The sequence below is a fragment of the Epithele typhae genome, assembly GCF_022376455.1.
Source record: "Epithele typhae strain CBS 203.58 chromosome Unknown BXZ73scaffold_4, whole genome shotgun sequence".
In the NCBI taxonomy this organism is placed as follows: domain Eukaryota; kingdom Fungi; phylum Basidiomycota; class Agaricomycetes; order Polyporales; family Epitheliaceae; genus Epithele; species Epithele typhae.
The window spans coordinates 542,834-560,440 of NW_025954195.1; the positions used below are offsets into that span (position 1 = coordinate 542,834).

General features: G+C 59.4%; 6 protein-coding genes across 6 annotated transcripts; 4 read left to right on the plus strand and 2 right to left on the minus strand.

The window, feature by feature from the left end:
* Positions 1-35: 35 nt before the first annotated feature.
* Positions 36-716, plus strand: BXZ73DRAFT_87561 (the record flags this gene model as incomplete). Its single annotated transcript, XM_048024622.1, has 5 exons — positions 36-98; positions 152-351; positions 407-473; positions 538-625; positions 688-716. 5 exons carry the CDS (start codon positions 36-38, stop codon positions 714-716), a joined length of 447 nt encoding a protein of 148 aa, XP_047881994.1.
* Positions 717-1,040: 324 nt separating this feature from the next.
* BXZ73DRAFT_40199 (cation/H+ exchanger) lies at positions 1,041-4,105 on the plus strand (the record flags this gene model as incomplete). The annotated part of the gene is made up of 8 exons (XM_048018530.1): positions 1,041-1,100; positions 1,153-1,228; positions 1,284-1,778; positions 1,835-2,094; positions 2,149-2,250; positions 2,312-2,499; positions 2,552-3,641; positions 3,698-4,105. 8 exons carry the CDS (start codon positions 1,041-1,043, stop codon positions 4,103-4,105), a joined length of 2,679 nt encoding a protein of 892 aa, XP_047881995.1.
* Positions 4,106-4,873: 768 nt separating this feature from the next.
* Positions 4,874-6,045, plus strand: BXZ73DRAFT_87563 (uncharacterized protein; the record flags this gene model as incomplete). Its single annotated transcript, XM_048024623.1, has 2 exons — positions 4,874-5,813; positions 5,933-6,045. 2 exons carry the CDS (start codon positions 4,874-4,876, stop codon positions 6,043-6,045), a joined length of 1,053 nt encoding a protein of 350 aa, XP_047881996.1.
* A 1,719-nt stretch (positions 6,046-7,764) lies between these two features.
* BXZ73DRAFT_40126 (peptidase S28) lies at positions 7,765-9,933 on the minus strand (the record flags this gene model as incomplete). Its single annotated transcript, XM_048018508.1, has 9 exons — positions 7,765-7,967; positions 8,047-8,357; positions 8,415-8,436; positions 8,493-8,672; positions 8,733-8,920; positions 8,976-9,032; positions 9,097-9,391; positions 9,505-9,549; positions 9,630-9,933. The coding sequence occupies 9 exons, from the start codon at positions 9,931-9,933 to the stop codon at positions 7,765-7,767; spliced, it is 1,605 nt and encodes a 534-aa protein (XP_047881997.1).
* Positions 9,934-11,094: 1,161 nt separating this feature from the next.
* BXZ73DRAFT_87565 (1-acylglycerol-3-phosphate O) lies at positions 11,095-12,365 on the minus strand (the record flags this gene model as incomplete). The annotated part of the gene is made up of 3 exons (XM_048024624.1): positions 11,095-11,486; positions 11,541-11,893; positions 12,016-12,365. The coding sequence occupies 3 exons, from the start codon at positions 12,363-12,365 to the stop codon at positions 11,095-11,097; spliced, it is 1,095 nt and encodes a 364-aa protein (XP_047881998.1).
* Positions 12,366-13,811: 1,446 nt separating this feature from the next.
* On the plus strand, positions 13,812-16,512 carry BXZ73DRAFT_40073 (uncharacterized protein; the record flags this gene model as incomplete). The annotated part of the gene is made up of 6 exons (XM_048018499.1): positions 13,812-13,973; positions 14,022-14,267; positions 14,320-14,652; positions 14,708-14,756; positions 14,811-15,748; positions 15,802-16,512. 6 exons carry the CDS (start codon positions 13,812-13,814, stop codon positions 16,510-16,512), a joined length of 2,439 nt encoding a protein of 812 aa, XP_047881999.1.
* Between the last annotated feature and the right edge of the window lie 1,095 nt (positions 16,513-17,607).

The following is a 17,607-nucleotide window of genomic DNA, read 5'->3' on the forward strand; positions in this document are numbered from 1 at the left end:
CCTGTCATCGACTGTGACCCTTCTACTCGTCGATCATGCCCAAAATTCGTACCTCAAGGACCAAGAGACCTCCCGAAGGCTTTGAAGACATTGAAGGGGTGAGCCACAACTCATATGAGGGGACGCGACCTTGTTTAGATCGTCTCGGTAGATTCTGGAGGACTACGCAAAAAAGATGCGCGACGCTGAGAACGAGTCGCACGAGGGCAAACGCAAAACGGAGTCCTTATGGCCGATCATGCGTATATCCCATACACGCTCCCGGTACATTTACGAGCTCTACTACAAGCGGGAGGCCATCAGCAAAGAGTTGTATGACTGGCTCTTAAAGGAGGGATATGCAGATGCGAAGTGAGTAGTATTTCTTCCCCCCCCGCCGCTCACATATCCTAATGTCTCTCCGCAGTCTCATCGCCAAATGGAAGAAAGCCGGTTATGAGAAACTCTGCTGCCTGCGTTGTATACAGACACGAGTACGTCTATGCCCGTCTTGCGCGCCGCATGCCGTAGATTCTAAACTGGTGCCACGCCGGCCAGGACATGAACTATCAAGGGTCGACATGCATCTGTCGCGTGCCCAAGGGCCAACTTCGGCAGGGAACTGTTGTCGAGTGTGTGCACTGCGGTGAGGTCTTCTCTTCTGAGCTTTGACCAATTGTTTACTCACGTATCATCGGTTTTGTACAGGGTGCCGAGGGTGCAGTTCTGATTCGTAAGGTCTGCCATGTTCTGGACGCGTGCTCGCTTATAATGTTTTGTGTCTCCTCATACTATGTATCCATAATGCCATGATGTCGGTGGCTCAAGCCATATAGGCGTCGCGACAATTTTCCTAGCAGGGCCCGAGCTATGTGATTGGAATTTGTGTCGGGCCCTGGCTGCGGTCGGCGGCTGTCTTCTGTTTAGTGGCAGCTGCCAAGGCTCGGCCACCAACAGCCACCATCCGATGCCTTCATAACAGCGCGCCTGGTCCGCGCTCTCTCTTGGTCCTCGACATCCCCTCGTCCTGCTGTCCGAGTTCGCTTCGCCCTCTCGACACTATGACGGTCCTTGTCGCCCACGTTGCTGGACTTGTCCGCAGAGCACAAGCTCCTGAACAGGTCCGTCCAACTGCTTCAACTGCTCCCCTCTCGCCCACATTTTCCCTCCTAGGCAGGTATCTTCGCCGGCCAGAATCCCGCGACATGGAACAAGTCGGATCCCCTTCGTTTGTGGATCATCCAGCTTGGTATGTTTGTTCATTGTCTCCTTCCTTCTCTTCAATGAACGCCCCCTGTCTACAGTTATTATCATTGGCATGACCCAGGTCCTCGCTCTCTTCCTCTCTCGCATTCGCCAGCCTCGCGTCATCGCAGAGGTCATTGGGGGCGTCATCCTCGGCCCGACCATCATGGGCAGGATACCCAACTTCACGAAGACTGTCTTTCCCCCTGAGTCCATCCCCGGTCTCGCCCTCACCGCAAACATCGGACTCGTCCTCTTCCTCTTCCTCGTGGGTATGGAAATAGACACCCGCGTCATCCGGCGCAATGCCAAGGCGTCCGCGATCGTCTCAGTCGCCGGTCTTGTCATCCCCCTCGGACTTGGCGCGGCTGTCGCTGTACCCATCTACCACGAATTCACGGATGGCTCGTCCCCTTTCGGTCTCTTCGTCCTCTTCGTCGCCGTCGCAGTCGGAATTACCGCCTTCCCCGTGCTTTGCCGCATCCTTACGGAGCTCAAGCTTCTCGACACCACTGTCGGGGTTGTAGTTTTGTCCGCAGGTGTTGGTAATGATGGTGCGTTTCCCGCTTCATTCACGGTGACCCAAGATGATGATGAATGCTTTAATTAGTGGTCGGATGGATCTTGCTCGCGCTTACCGTCGCGCTCATCAACGCGTCCAGTGGGCTGACGGCACTCTGGGTGCTTCTGAGCGGTGTTGCTTACGTTCTCTTCGTATGCTTCCCGGTCAACTGGGGCTACCGATGGGTTGCGAAGAAGTCCGGGAGCCTCGATGCTGGAGTGCCCTCGGCGATGATGATGACTGTCACGGTCGTCTTGGTCTTCATCTCGGCCTTCTACACGGATATCATCGGCATTCACCCTATTTTTGTGCGTATGCGCTCCATATGCTCTGCAGGGTCCGAGTCAAACTTTTGAGGATAGGGCGGCTTTATCGCCGGCTTGATCATACCCAAAGACAATGGATATGCCATTGCGCTGGTAGAGAAACTAGAAGATCTCGTGGCGATTGTTCTCCTGCCCATCGTAAGTGGCATGTTGACCGCTTCGGACCAGCATCTCACCTGAACCGTTGTTGATCTTATAGTACTTCGCACTCTCTGGGCTGAACACCAACTTGGGTCTCCTCAATGAGGGTAAAACTTGGGGTTACGTCTTCCTCACTTGCACCGTGGCTTTCTTTGCCAAATTCTTGGGGGCCGGTATTGCTGCAAAGCTGGCTGGGTTTAACCTCCGCGAGTCCAGCGCAATCGGGGCTTTGATGAGTTGCAAAGGGTGAGAAGGTTGCACTGGGTCAACAATGCAGTCGCTGATGTTATCAACACAGTCTTGTCGAGCTCATCGTACTCAATGTTGGTCTGGCCGCAGGTGTTCTCGACCAGCGTACCTTCTCGATGTTTGTACTGATGGCGCTCATCCTGACATTCGTCACCACGCCTCTCACCATCCTCTTCTACCCTCCGAAGTACCGCGTTCACGCCGGTCAAATCCCCGTGACACGTGGCGAGTCTTCTGTAGAGGCTGGAGGAACCGCCGACCAAAGCGAGTTCAAGGAGCTGCTCAAGACGCGGTTCTCTGTCGTTGTGGACAAGATTGATCAGCTCCCGGCTGTCATGACCCTCACCCAACTACTTCAGCGTCCCACTCCGCTCGTCTATGCATCGCTTCAGTCGTCCACCAACATACCCGACGAGAAAGCTTCTGAGGCTGGCGTTCCTTCTTTGGCTCACAGCACCCGTCCGCGTATGGACACGAAGATAACCATCAACGCCCTCCGCCTCATCGAGCTCACAAACCGTACGTCGGCTGTCCTCATGTCCCAGGCCGCGGACGCCCTCCTTCACAGTGACCCTATCCTCGCGATCTTTAAAACTTTCGGGTACCTCAACCGGGTCGCTGTGTCCACCGCCCTTGCTGTCGTTGGCTATGATGACTTCTCGGAGAACATCGCCGAGCACGCGCGGAACTCCTCCAGCCAGATGGTTATCATCCCCTGGACCAGCGATGGTGCGTCGATCGACGACGTCGCGAAGGCTCATGCGGAGAACGAGTCGTCCGGCCCCTCAACTTCTCCCTTCGATGTGCTCTTCCAGCAGAAGCGTGAGCGGGACCACAACGCGCTCTCTGCGAGCTCGCACTACCTGAGGCGCGTGTATGCCGAGGCGCCCGCCGACGTCGCGCTGTTCTGGGAGCGCGGGTACGCGCAGGGGTTGGACGGAGACGTGCGGTACGAGGTGTTCATGCCATTCTTTGGCGGGCCGGACGACCGTGCGGCGCTCGCGTTCGTAGTGCAACTGTGCATGAGCCCTTTGGTGTCGGCGAAGGTTGTGAAGATGAAGAAGGTGGACGGCGAGCCGATCGTTCCGGTGGACTCGATTGGGGAGATAAAGGCGAACTTGCACAATACCATTCACAGCGTGAGTCTCGCTTTGCATCACACACTGCACTGCTGGCTGACTGCTTCTGCTTTCAGACTGTTTTCCCCGACACTGTTTATGGCGCGCAGAACACCGAGGTCGCGCTCGCTTCGGAGACGGCTGACAACCTGCTCTGGGCGAAGGTCACGCAAGACACAGCCCCGGAGTTCGCGGATGCTCTCTCGCGCATCTACTTCTCGGAAGAGGGCTCGCCTTCGCCCCTCCAAGCCGTCATCGACCTCGCCACGAAGCAAGCCCGCCCTGATGCGCGGCAGCTCGTCGTCGTGGGCCGCTCCCGCCGGATGGCGGTCGAGAGCCACCGCGCGGAGCTGCAAGTGCTGTACGCCACGCGCGGGGGGCCGCTTGGGTCGGAGCTGCCGAAGACGTTGGGCGACGTCGCGGCCGGGTTCGTCGCTGCGGGCTCTAGCGCGAGCATGCTGGTGATGCAGGCGGCGCGGCGGTAGGGGAGGATGGCGCGGCGGGGGAACCTCCGCGGCTGCGCCCGTCTGGTTGAGACGGCTCACGACCAGGATTGGAATCCGTTCACGACACGCGACGCACTGACCCACGGCCCGGATTTGGATGTACAGTAATTAAACGTTAATGCCCTCTGCGCCTGTGCGTCTCGAGTCTCGCGTGAACCTCCGATGTCTTCCTTGTCCTCCTCTCTGCCCCGCTGCCGGCACCGATTGCGGTGATGCGTCTCTGGGCACCCACAATACGTGCCAATCGTCGCGATGAGTAGGGCGATCTGTCGCGGTCACGCCACCGTGTATGTCGTCCATGGCTGTGGGAGATCAGAGAAGCTGCGGGGCAGACGCCCGACCCTTGTCTCTGGCGAGGCGACGTCGCTGGTCTTCCCCCCTCGACTCCGACCGCCATCTCCCCCGTCGCGCGCCCTCCCAGCCGCGCGCCCCTCCAGCCGGCAACACGCGCTTTGTGGTGAGTCCTCAAAGCATCATGCTCCTCTTTGTTGAAGCCCGGAGCTCTCTGCACAGGTGCCTCGCCGCGTCAAAAGGGTACGTCTGTCCTCCACTGCCCCGCCCTTCCTATCCTCTTGCCCGCCTGCCCTCCCCAGCCCCACCACGCGTCCTTCCGCTTTCCCCACCTTCTGCCGCTCCCCCGCTCCCCCTTGCATTTAGCTGTCCGTGCACGTCTTCCCTGAGTTCACGATGCCCAATCTCCTCCAGACCCTCTCAATCATTCTTGAAGTCCCCACCAAGCCGCCAGATATGTCTCCCACAGGCAACAAGACCCGTCGCTGCCACAAGTGCGGCCAGCCCATGAAAGGCCACAAACGCCCCGGCGCGGGCGTCGTCGTCTGCCCCATCGGCCCTACAGGCAGCCCTGCCCCCACCGAAACCACGGAGATTGTCGCGCCCTCCGCCGCCGCAGGCCCGTCTAGGGCCCCTCAAGCTCGCAAGGATGACTTTTTCGCCCCCCAGTTCGTCCTTGATATCAGCAGCTCAGGCTATGGACACCGTGTCAACCCCAACTTCCGACCGGACGACGTCCAGAAGCCAATCTCGCCACCGCGCCGTGACAACTCGTGGGTGTCGACGGAGCTCGACGAGAGGTCTGCCGGGTCGCCTGCGCGGCGCCCGCGCCGGAACGTCCCTGGCATCGTGCAGGAGACCATCGCGCGCTTCCCCTCCGCGAACAGCTACATGACAATCCCAGTGCGTCTCGGAGACCACATCATCCACGAGCGCGAGGAGGGATACGGGGGCCACTGCGAGGATGACTACGAGGAGGAGGAGGAGTACGAGGCGAACGAGGAGAATAAAGGCGATTCATCGGACACACAAAGCGCGACCGGCAAGTCGACGGGTCCGACGCTCATGCAGCGGATGACTCGAAGCCTGTCGACAATCCTTGGTCGGGACGAGCCCCACGCCGTCGTCTATCGGATCGAACGCGAAGATGCACGGGCGGCGGAGGCCCGTGCCGTCGAACAAGGGATGTACTGCCGCGTTGCATACGGGCAGAGGCACATCACTCCTGTCGCTGGACCCTCCCGCTCCGAATCCATCGTCAAGCCCGAGCCCACAACGCCCCATCGCCTCACCGATAACGACGGCATGTGCTGGTTCGCCATCGGGGACAACCGAGATGCTGTCGATGCAGCCATCGAGCCCTACCTCGAACCAACTGGGGCGCTCGCCGCTGCCCGTGGCATCTCCCCGAGTTCATCCATCGTCGAAGTTCCGCGACCTGGCGCCGTCGGGCGTGTTGGCTCCCGCGCCGATCCCTACGATTTTGATCGACCACTCGACCGCGCGGCCAACGAGCGTGTCGGGACTACCCCATCGACCCACGCACCATCCGTCCCAACTTCGTCGACACACTCGTTGCTGGTGCCGTCGGCGGGCTCGTTGTGTTCTATTGCTTGTCCGTAGCATGAACATCGTACATCGCCCCTTGTCATCCTCCCGTTATCCATCGTCTACGCTACCCCTTTTGTCATTATCTCTTCTCGTATCTTGATCTGCTCCGGCGCGGGCACACGCCCACTGATACAAGCCCAGTGCTCATCGTACAGCTAGCATTCCCTCCGCACTCTCCTACACGTCGATCGTCAATCTCACGAACCTCCACACTTACTGACTCTGGACCTGCTGGACCCCGTTGTATCGCGTACTTAGTGCTCCGTCTCCTCTCCCTGTGTTAAATCTGCCCGTTCCCCTCGCTCGCCGTCGTTTGCTGTCGCCTGTTGTACTAAACTCGATCGCTTTCGCTGCAGTGACATATGCCCCCGTCTTTCCTGACATGCACGCGTATAGTACATGCACACTTATCTCCCCCACTCCTATGCAATCCGGATTCATCCATTCTCCGGCCTTATGTGCAGCGAGAGCCTCAAGCCCTCGTGAACAGCTTCTCGCCGCACACCGCAGCTCATCTTGCAAAGAAGTTACGCGCTTCGTAGTTTTGGTCCCTTTGATCCTAAACAACACGCTTTTAATGCTCCGAATCGTGACAATATCCCATGAGGTGCTGTTTTTAAGACGATACCAGAGGAAAGCGGCAAGATAGGTCGACCGATGCAGACCCTAACCACACAACGACCCCCACCAGCTCGCTCAGCGCTCAAGCGCTCAACAGTAGTCCCCTCTAAGTTGAACGTTTGAACTATGGTGCAGTTCATCTAGACGCCACTACTTTTGAATAGCTTATGTAATCAGTCACGTGGCGGCAATAGCCAGAGTCGATTTTTGAGGCATGGTCCTGGAGCTGAAAACAGCCAATAGCGGGTGTCTACACATGTATAGGATGTCAAATTGGACCAAATAAAAGAACATCATCGACGTACTCCAGTCTCAAGGTGAATGGCACTCCCTTATTGAGGGCAACCAAGTAGGCTTCAACAGTGCACAGACCAACTGGAAGCCATCAATAATATTTCCAAACTGTCCTGCAAGGATTGCTAACCATACTATCTATGCATCTGCTTTGGAACTCGGCAGCAAAGTGAGGAGGGTGTATTAATCCTGATTAGATTGTCAGTATTAGATATTGGCGCTTAACGCATCATATGATTGCATTAGTCATCCATCAGCACGTGTGGCAATAGTGGGAAGATGAACTTCCTCAAAACTGGGAATTTCAACAAACCCTCTTGGGGATTTGTTCAGACAGCGAAAAGGGAGCGATTGGCTAGAAAACTAAGAAATTGGATGTTTATTAAACGCTCCCGAAGCGCTGTACAAAAGTAGTGGTGTCTAGATGAACTGCACCATAGCAGTCACGCCCTTGGCACTTTTTGGACACCCCTGGACGGTTCCTGGGCCCGCCTGCGGAGAGACAGACTCTTGGAATGGACATTAAGCAGAGCGGACCTCGAAAGGCGACCATGAACTTAGGAGCGGAAGCGTGGCAAGAGGGACAATCCTCTCCGCCGTTTGTCGGAACGGTGCGAGAGGGGCGGTCCCTTGCACCTGTTTACATATCTCTCTCTCCTACCCTAACTGTCCCAGCCTGGCCACATATCGGTTTGCACATTTCGTCAGTCTCGATCTCATTCGATGCCATCCGACACGTAGGTCTCAGCAGTAACCCTAAACATGCCTCCGCGCTCGAGGTCGTCTCTGCCACACACCACCCAGCGCTGGACCGCGCCCGCTCACGAGGGCTTCCACTCGGCGAGCCAGCCCGCGATGGACGCGAGCCCGGCCTTCTGGACGCCGATCACGGTCGCGTCCGCGGCGCCGTTGGCGGTGGAGAGGTCGGAGCAGTGGAAGCCGTCCGAGATCGCGATCGGCTGGCCGGGCGTGCTCTCGAAGTGCGTGCCCTCGGCGGACTTGGTCGCATCCCGCCATGGGTCGCCTGCGTGCGCGCGCGCGGGGGAGGGAGGGGCAGGGTTAGCCACGTGCGGAGCGGAGCGCAGGGAACGGGGGAGACGCACGGTGGCCGTTGGCAAAGAAGAGGTTCTGGGTGGTCGTGAACCAGCCGTCGTACGCCTTGTTCGTCGCGTCGACGTCGGGCACGGGCAGGTGGCCGAGGTCCTTGAACTGGTCGGGGAACATGTACGTGCACTGGCGCTCGTCGTACGGGGGCTGGACGAGGCGGGAGACGAGCGTGGGCGTGCCCTTCGGCGCGCCTTCCTGGAAGAAGCCGACTTCGTTGCAGACGATCCAGAACCAGGACCGGCCGGCGTTGTCGATCGAGGTATTGGTCCAGTACTCCTGCGTAGGGTCGTAAGAGCCGAGGCAGGAGCTGTGCGAGGATGTATGTGAGGGGTGCGCGAATCGACTGCGGGACACAAATGCTCACACGATGTCCAAGTCACCGCAGACTGAACAAAATAGGTTATGAGCGTGGAGGGAAAGTGATGAGATGGAGAAGACTTACGGTTTGGGTAGTACTCATTCACCCAGAACGAGCTCCAAGCCTGGAGCGCGTTGTTGAGACCCCAGCCCTTGGCGCTCGCGCTCTTGCCATTCTTGACTTCGAGCGCGTCGCAGAACTGGAAGAAAGTTCCGTAGCCGGCGGTGGGAGAAAGAGACTGCCAATCCCAAAGGTTGTTGCGGACTAGCCGAGCGCTCAACTATGAGTGGACAGAACAAACGCTCTTTTTACAAGGTTACGTACGGGCACCAGCAGCGTCGTCGAGGTGGGACGCGAGCGGCGTCATGTTGAACATGGCAAGGAGGCTGTTGATCGACTTCTGGTTCTTGGAGCTGAAGACGCTGTCGATGTGGGCAATGACCGCCTGCACGTCGGCCGAGCAGTTCTTTGCCATGCCCTCCCGGATGGGCGTGAAGTAGCCGTAGAAGTCACTGGAGCCCAGGTGTCAGCACACGTACGGCAGCGCCGTGAAAAACGCCAACGCACACAATGCTCTCCACGACAGCAGAAGATGCGTAGCCCGCCTGGAAGAGGCCAGGCTTGCTGCGAAGCGGTGCATGGGGTCAGTCCTGTCTTCGCCGTCCGAAGCTCCGAGGATTCCGCTCACTTGGTCATCGCGAAGCTCGTGAGCGCGCCTGAGTAGCTGCCACCGATGAGGACCCAGGGGGCTTGGCCGGGCTTGACATTCGCGCCGTCTGGCTGGGGGAGGACGGCATTCTTGGCGAAGTACTCGAGGTCGTCAATCGCCTGTTGGATCGTGTGCACCTGGAGGCTCTTCACCGAGAGGTCGGGGTACGGGTTCGAGAGCCCGTAAAAACGGTGTTCGAGCACGATCGCGGCGCCGCTCTGAGCCTGCGCGATTTGGCCGTTGACGGTGCGGTTGGTGAGGTAGCCGGTGTACGCTGCAACGCGAGGATGTGGTCGTCAGTACGGCGGAGGCGGGGCGGCGCTCCACGCAAGTCGCGCCCGCGCCGGCCGTGCCGTAAAATGAGAGATGGGAAAGGCGAAGACTCACGAGCCGCGTTCGCTTCGCCGGGGGTGAAGAGCACGATGGGGCCGCCTGCGACACGGTCACATGCCAATCAGCGCTCGTCGCGGGGAGAGGCGCCGACGATAACGTCGACGACGACGAACACGCACCGGTCTCGTAGAACTCGTACGTGTGCCAGTAGCGCTGCTGGAACGTGCCGAGGCTCGGGTTGTTGTGGTCGATGAGCTGGTCGAAGTAGTACGTCGTGCTGTACGGCGGGAGCGTCGTCCCGTTCCTGCTGGTCACTGGCGCCGCGGCGGTCTCGATCTCGACGATGGGCACGCTCGGGCGCGGGGGCATGTTCGCGTGGATGCGGCCGTCGGAGCGTCTCGCGATCTTCGCGGCTGCGCCCTCGAGCGCGGCGGCGACGAGGAGCGCGGCGATCGCGAGCTTCTGGAGAGAGGGGAAGGCCATGGCTGAGGGTCGCGTGCGGGGCGTAGAGGCGATGGCGGTGGCGCGACCTCGGTGGCGGCGCTGAGCTCCTTGAATGTAAGGAGGGAGCGGGGCGGCGGAGAGCAAGAAGAGGGTCGGGGGACGTATCGCACTTTTATACTCGGCGGGAAGCACGGAGACGCATCATCTCTGAGCGGTGGTGACGGAGCCTTCTGGACCATGATGTCCTTCTGGCGGATCAGTGATCAGGCGTCCCGTGGTGAGTTGATGAGATAGTGAGAGCAAGCGGCTCTTGGCGGACCGTGTGCTGCATGGAACGAGCGGGGTAAGAGCGACGTCGCTTGTGTCGGCCGTGCAGGTGCATGTGCCCCCACCGGCTTCTCACCTACATCCTGACCTTGCGGCATCGAGGTATTTTGGTGCCGGTCTGGGTGGGCCATGTGGAGCGATACGCTTTCACGGGCCTTGCCAGCCGTGTAGGGTATGTCAAGCTCGTCGAGAGGGGCCTGTAAAGAACGCAATATTCATTTGGCGCCCATGCGTAGGGCCACCCGTCGGGGACAGAGGAGGAGCACATTCCGGCGGCAAGGGGCACATAACATATTTAACGATGTTCGCAATCATTTCGGGACCGCGCCGGTGGTGATCTGTGTGGTTGGATTTGCGATGGTTGCTGCGAGCCATGCGGTGGGCCCGTGGAATCAGCCACGGAGAAAACGGTCGTCGACGGCCCGAGTGAGGTACGCCGAGATCGGACCTGCGGCGCTCCGCAGGCACTGGGCTAGATAACCGAGAAGTTTGCGAGCCATGCTGTATCCTGCGCACGAGGCCGCTCTGCCTGCACACTTACGGCTTCACTGACAGGGTTACGAGAGTGGATATGGTACTGGAAGGATGTGAACGGCCTGACAGACCTCAGGGCTTTCTCTGGTCAGGGTCCGTCAGCGGGGAGCGGTTGGGGACCGGGGTACTAGTGTTGTTGTCATCCGCGCCTTCAATCAGTGAGCGGGGTATAAATGCTGGGGCTTGCCACGCGATCGACCGCAGTGACACTAAATTCGTGCATCTGAAACAGCAATGAGGCGCACCGGACGGGTGGAGAGGGAGGATATATGCCCAATTATGATCTTCCATTACTAACCAAGCACCACCGTTCAGCAGCAACGATCCACGCGAGCAGTCTCATGAACGGCTCGGTCGACCCACAAGCACCATGCCGTCATCCTCCTCCGTTTCCGTCCCGTACTCACTTCCCTCCATCCGGCTGTGCGTGAGCACAGGCGAGGACGTCACCGAGTTCTCTGAAGTGTTTGTCGACGCCCGGCTCTCCGTCCTGGCTTGTTCTGGCTCGCCGGGGGTCGATTCTGGCTGCGGTGGCCGAGCGGGGGTGGCCGAGGGTGATTTCGGGAGTGGGGAGGGCGACGTGGCGGGCTGGGACGCCTTCGGTCCTTCCATCCCCGGTGGTGGTGGGGCCGAAATTTCGCGCAGAGTCTCAACCATCAAGTCATGCACACGGAGCGCGAGTGCAGGGACGTCCGCGGCGGTCATACCGGCCGTGGGGATGGGCGGCAGCACTATCACAAGGATGAGGACCCCAGGCCGGATCGCGCGAAGGAAGAGGCACGCACCTTTGACTTTGAGCGTGCCGCTCTCAAAGACGTCTTTCCGGTACAACCTCCAGTAGTTCTCGCACACGACGGGGACGATCGGGACTTGAGCCTGGATCGCGGTGTGGAAGGCGCCTTTCTTAAAGGGCAACAGGTCCGAGTACGGGCGCATGGAGCGCGTACCCTCCGGGAAGAGCCAGAGGGAGCTCTTGCGTTCCTTCATGATCTCCCCTGCAGCGGTGAGGGAGCGAACGGCGCGTGCGTTGTTACCGCGATCGACGAAAACGGCACCAGCAAGGGTCATGAACTGGCCGAGGAGGGGGGACCACTGGAGCTCCTTCTTTGCCATGATGGATGCGCGCTGAGGGAAGATCCTGTAGCGCGAGGATGCGTATATGCATGGGTACGTGGTGGAGATGCGCAGAAGATATTCCGACAAAGCGACGCGCGTCAGGGCTAAGGGCGTAGACACAGCAAGGCAGGACGACAGACGCACCTCCCGAGGTAAAGGATGTCGAACATGGACTGGTGGTTTCCTACGAGAACCGCGGGGCGCGTCTCGAGGTGCTCCTCGCCTTCGACTACGAGAGTGATGCTGACTAGGTGGCTGGTGAGGTGGTAGAAGCTGCGCGCAACGACGTAGAAGACGTTGAAGCGGTGGCCTGAGAGGCCGAGGCCGATTGAGCAGATGACGCCCCATATGGAGCATATGCCGAGGGAGGAGAGGAAGAGGCCGACGCGGACATAGTAGCGGGCGATGGGGCTGGAGTCGGCGAAGGATTTGAGGGCGAAGAGCGGGAGGGAGATGTAAGCGAGAGGCTTGATGATGGACGCCAGCAAAGACATGGCGGGCACCTCGTCGCCGAGACGTCAAGTGTGTGGTATAAGATGGAGTGGAGTGAGCCGGCGGGAGAAGAGGAAGAGGTGGACGGCGAGCGTGCGCAAATCAGGCGAGGCCGGCACGGGCCACGGAATCGGATTCAGGCCTTGGAGCCTGAGCTCGGGCAAGCCGCCTTGACATCGTCCCCCATTGCCGAGCACCTTCCGCGCCTTGCCTGCGCCCCAACATGGCCTTCGCTCGGCCAACGCGTGGTCAGTCACCGCCCCAGATTTCCCTCGCCGTCCAATTCATGCCTCTTGCCCTCCCAAGGCCCTCACAAGGCCCGCGCGCGTCCTCCAAACCCGTCATCCTCCGCCACTCGCGCAAAGCCCGACGTATCGAGGTCGAGGACACCCGTCTCTGCCACAGCGCCCGTCTCGACGGCTGATCGCAAGGCACCTCCACGTTCTCGTTCGACCAAAGCCACGGCGGTGCAGGCCTCCCTCTCCCGCACCCATGTCGAGCCCGCTAATCGCGTGAGACCCGTGGACACGACCAAGGGAACGCTTCCCGGAGCGTCATCCAGCACCACCTCTGCTGCAGCAGATGCTCCTCCCGAACGCGTGAGTTCTGATACTATCGATGCATTGTTTTGCCCATATGACACGCCGTAGACACGTCTGCGCGCTCAAGAAGCCTCTCATACTGTGGGGCAATCAGATGGATTGCAGATCGCGGCACAGTCATGTGCGTGGAGGTACATGTCTTCCAGTCTGGACCACGAACTGGAGAGGTCTACGACCCACGCTCTCTCTACCCTGGAGGCGCGAAAGAATGACCTCGCTGCTGAAGAAGCGGACATCTCTGAGTGTCGTATTCGCTTCGAGGCAGAGCGTTTGGTGGAGTTCTACGACGAGCTGGGTAATAAGAAGGTATGTCTTACGCCATGCGGTTCTTTTGCTCACTTGCTCCAATTTTCAATGCCCCACACTCGAGATCGCAGAAGACTTGGCGGCGATGACTTTCCGTTTCAAGGCTTTGGAGCGGGCTGTCGGTGAGGCTACGGATGCAGCACTCCGAGTAACATCTTTCCCCCTTGATCTTACCACGCACATCAAACAATATAACCACATTTTGAACACGCTGGGTGAGCATCGTCGCTACCTTTTCTGCCGTCCAACATAATCGTTTGGCCTCAGACTCGATAGAGAACGAGATTCAAGCCGTCGGCAAGTTGGTGCGAGCTCTTGCCACCACTGCTGCCACGGACTTTTCTGGAGACAGGCGACTATCAGAGTCACTTTTGGGAATTGTGGATGTTCTTGAGGGCTTTGCGACGAGTGTTCTATGTGCAAAGGACGTAGTGGGATGCTCGAAGGATAATTACAGCATCAGCATGAGAACCCTAACCCTAAAGTAGCACTCTATGTCGCTCGGCGCTTCGAAAAAATGGATCTCATTCCTGGACCGAGATGAGTGCAGCCGCCATCGCAGAGCCCTTCCTCCTGTCTTCCTATCCTGAATCTTACAAGAAACGCAAGGTCACGCCTCTATACGCCTCCCTGCCATCTGGAAGTAATGCGGATCCATTCGTCTCGGTAGCCGTCCAAGGAGATGGGATCCATGTTCTGGACGTGCGTAACTTTCCTGAGATCCCGCGTGGGTGTTGAAATCTGCTCCAGACATCTAGCCTGCATCCCGCAGCATCATACGCGTGTGGCCCGTCGACCTCTTTTGCATGTTCACCTTCGTCCAGGACGTCGCAGACACCAGACGGCCGACGCATACGCACAACCTACGCCGTTCTCGAAACCGGGCCGGATGTTCCACCAGAGGGCAAGGAGAAGACAGTGCTCTCATGGGAAGCATCACTGTCGGGGGACATAGAGTCTGAAGCTCAGTCTGAACGGACGAAACAGGTTGCTGTGGTGCGTGCAGCCAAATCACTTCTCAAAACTCTCGGCTTCATGCGCACTGCAGGCTCCCCATCTAGTCACCCGCATATACACGCCAGACTCACTAGAGGGGCGATTGTTGCTTGTCAGTCCGTCTGGAACGGTCACAGTTACCAGTGCGGACGTGCAAAATCCACAGTCGCACACACCCAAAACACAACGTCCAAGCACGTTGCTCAGGCATTTTCTCTTCCCTGCGACCTCTTGCTCATTCCTCCCCTCCCATCTCACTGCGGGTCAAAGCGCAATCTCACTCTCTGTCCTCAAGAATAGAGATGTGTTGCGGTTACACGTGCTCGGAGTGAATGCATCAAATTTGGTCGAGCTCGGCGAATGCGCTCTGCCTACCGAAGACAACGTGCGCGACCTTCACCTGCTACTTCTATTTGAGGTGTGTATTGAACCTCTTGCAGGCATTCGTGGACATGACATGTAGCAACTCTGGCTTCATTAGTGTTCTGGGTAAGTCGTCCCCTTCCACGTGCGTTGTTGTATCTCAACATCCCTCTACCACAGTCACCTCAGGCACTTGGTACGCCTTTTCGCTGGGCCCCTCATCTTCCGGCTCGCTATTAGCAACACCTACTGCCGAACCACTACGGCTGCAAAACCTCACCTTCATCAACTCGTCGCGCTCGTCCGAGTTATCTACGGTTGCTCTGACGTCCTCGCACGTGCTCTTAGTCGCTGCTACCGCCAGCTCACCCACCGAGATCGTACTGCTCCTCTGGGACCTCCGATACGGTGTTCTACTGGCTCAACAGACAATGCCCATGCCCTCCACCCTTCCCCGTTCCAAAAAGCTTGGCGCCACCATGCGTCTTCATGCTCCCACGTCGTCCTCCAGCCCAGCCGCGTCCAGAGGCATTGTAAACATTGCCGTCTTGCTTGCTCTCCTTCCTACACCCGAACGAGAGCAGCAGCAGGAATCTTCGGCGGCCACACCTCGCTCGGCGCTCGTGATCGTCCCTGTAACAGTTCCGGCGACGTCGACGATCGCCGCTGCGATGGGCAAGGCGAACTCCGGGTCGCGATGGGTAGCACCGAAGACCGCTCAAGGCGCGCTGGGCCAGGCTCAAGTAGCGCGGGGCGCCCCAGAGTTGGGTTCTGCTGCGCGCAAGGCTCTCCAGGAGATCAGGGCGGCCGTAGATGGGAGCGCACATGCGACTACCACGGTGGCGGAGAATGCGTACTTCGAGTACACGACGCAACGAGCTAAGGACAAAAAGCCAGCGAATGAGCAGGGTGAAGACTTGCCACCACCACTGGAGTACCCCTTCATCCAGGGCGTGCTGGAGCAGGTGCTGCGCCCCTCGACTCCTGCCCCAGGGAGATCACAAAGCGTAGCAATGTATTCACCCAAAATTGTCAAGGACCTTCTGGAGAGCCGGGTGGTCAGCTCTGTTATGGTGAATGGTGGACTGTTGCCCGCCCTAGCCGCCCGGAACGCCTGGGTAAGTTCGTTCTACCTTTATGCCCCACGCTCCATCTGATGAATACCTCCCAGGACATGATCGCACTCGCAATGCGCACCGTGACGGACATCCCAGAAAACGACATCATCTCCCTTGTCGCCCAAGTCGCCGCCGCCTACCGTCCGGCATCAGACGACGCCATGGACGTCGACGCGGTCCCCACCCAACCCTCTGCAGTACCCCCTCTCGCCACCTTCCTCGCCCAGGCGATCGCGTACCCCTCTACCCCCGCTCTCCAACGCGCCGCGCTCCGCAAGCACCTCCCCGACGCCACCGCGCTCGTCCCCCTGCTCGTCATCCTCGACCGCTGGCTCGTGCAGCACACCGCCGCGAACGACCTCGCCCTCGCCCCTTCTCCCTCCCTCTCTCCCTCTCCCTCTCTTTCCTCTCTCCCTTCCTCGATACCGGAGCTCGCCTGCGTGCTCGCCTTCGCCCAGGCGCTCCTTGACGCCTCCTTCCTTGCGCTCCTGGCGCACCCGCCCGCGCATGCCCCGCTCCGCGCGATCGCCGCGCACCTCACGCCCGCTCTGGCGGCCGCGGACGACCTCGCGCGCCTCCGGGGCCCGCTTGAGCCGTTCGCGCGCGCCGCGCGGCTGCGCCAGAAGGAGCGCGACGACGCCGCTGCGGCGGGCGGGCGGAAGCAGCAGGACAGTGGACGGGACTGGCGGCGGAAGCGCAAGGCGGCGCACGAGCAAGCGGGCATGGCCATCGGGCTGTATCAGGTCGAGGAGCTCGTGCTGTGACGGGGAAGTGACGGACACTGGTGGTACGCAATTGTGTTGTGCAAAAAATGTAGCTATGAGGTCCAGAGCACTTAGGTGTGGCTGAAGTATTGCTATACACGCTTCGTGTCACTGGTAGAAATATGCAAGTGTGCTTCAAACCCTCGAACTCCAAAGATTCCTACGTTGAGTTAGTATCTAGGTACCAAGTTGCATGCGATTAGGGCGACAGTGCGTAGTTTGGATTGCCAAGAGAACGTGCTAGCTACTCCACGCGGCCTATGTGTGCGTCTGATGTAGATGTTCGAAACGTGGCGAGCCCACCCGCGTCGCGCTGCATGGCAGACAGCGGTGGACACTGCCGGGTATTAGTACGAGAAAAGGGTTATCAAGGAGAGGAACAGCGCAGCGACGGTGAAAGGTTGCGAGGGGAGGGGGCAAGGGTAGTGGTAAAACAGAGTAAACGGTCGGGCTATGTGGGGAGAGAACAAATACAGCGTGTGCACAACGATGTTGGACGATGTATGTACGAGTGTGTACCGGCGTCGTAGGACCGCCGTATGTTGCGTGAAAGCGTAGATGGTGACAGAGCGAGAGATGGCGAGGGCGAGGGCGAGGGATTGGAAGGTCGTTAAGACGTCGTCAAGTTCGTCACGGATTAGTGTATAACTTATGAAGCTGGACAGCACCTGGACAGCGACGCTCGTCAGCCGCGACGTTCGCATGCCCGCAAGACAGGGAAGGAAGGGCACACACCTTCAGGCGATATCACGCCCGCCAGCACCATATCTCACAATCCGGGGCGGGCAGCGAACAGCAGCAGGCGCGTGCTACGCGCCCCACTCCTCCAGGGTGCCCCCGTACCCGGGCCGCATCGACCACGTCCCGCCCGTGCGCGCGTTCGCGGTAGCGTATCCGTACCGGTCCTCTGCCCTCGCGCTCCCGCTCTCCGTGCCCGCGGTGCCAAGCAGCCAGGTCGTCCACCAGGCACCCCCCTCGTTGTCGCTCTCGTCCCCGTCCCCCTTGCCGGCACGCCCCTTGCCCTTGCCCTTGCCCGCGCTCGAGCGGCGGCGACGCGACTGAAACTGGGACGAGGCGCCCTCAGGTTTCGTGGAC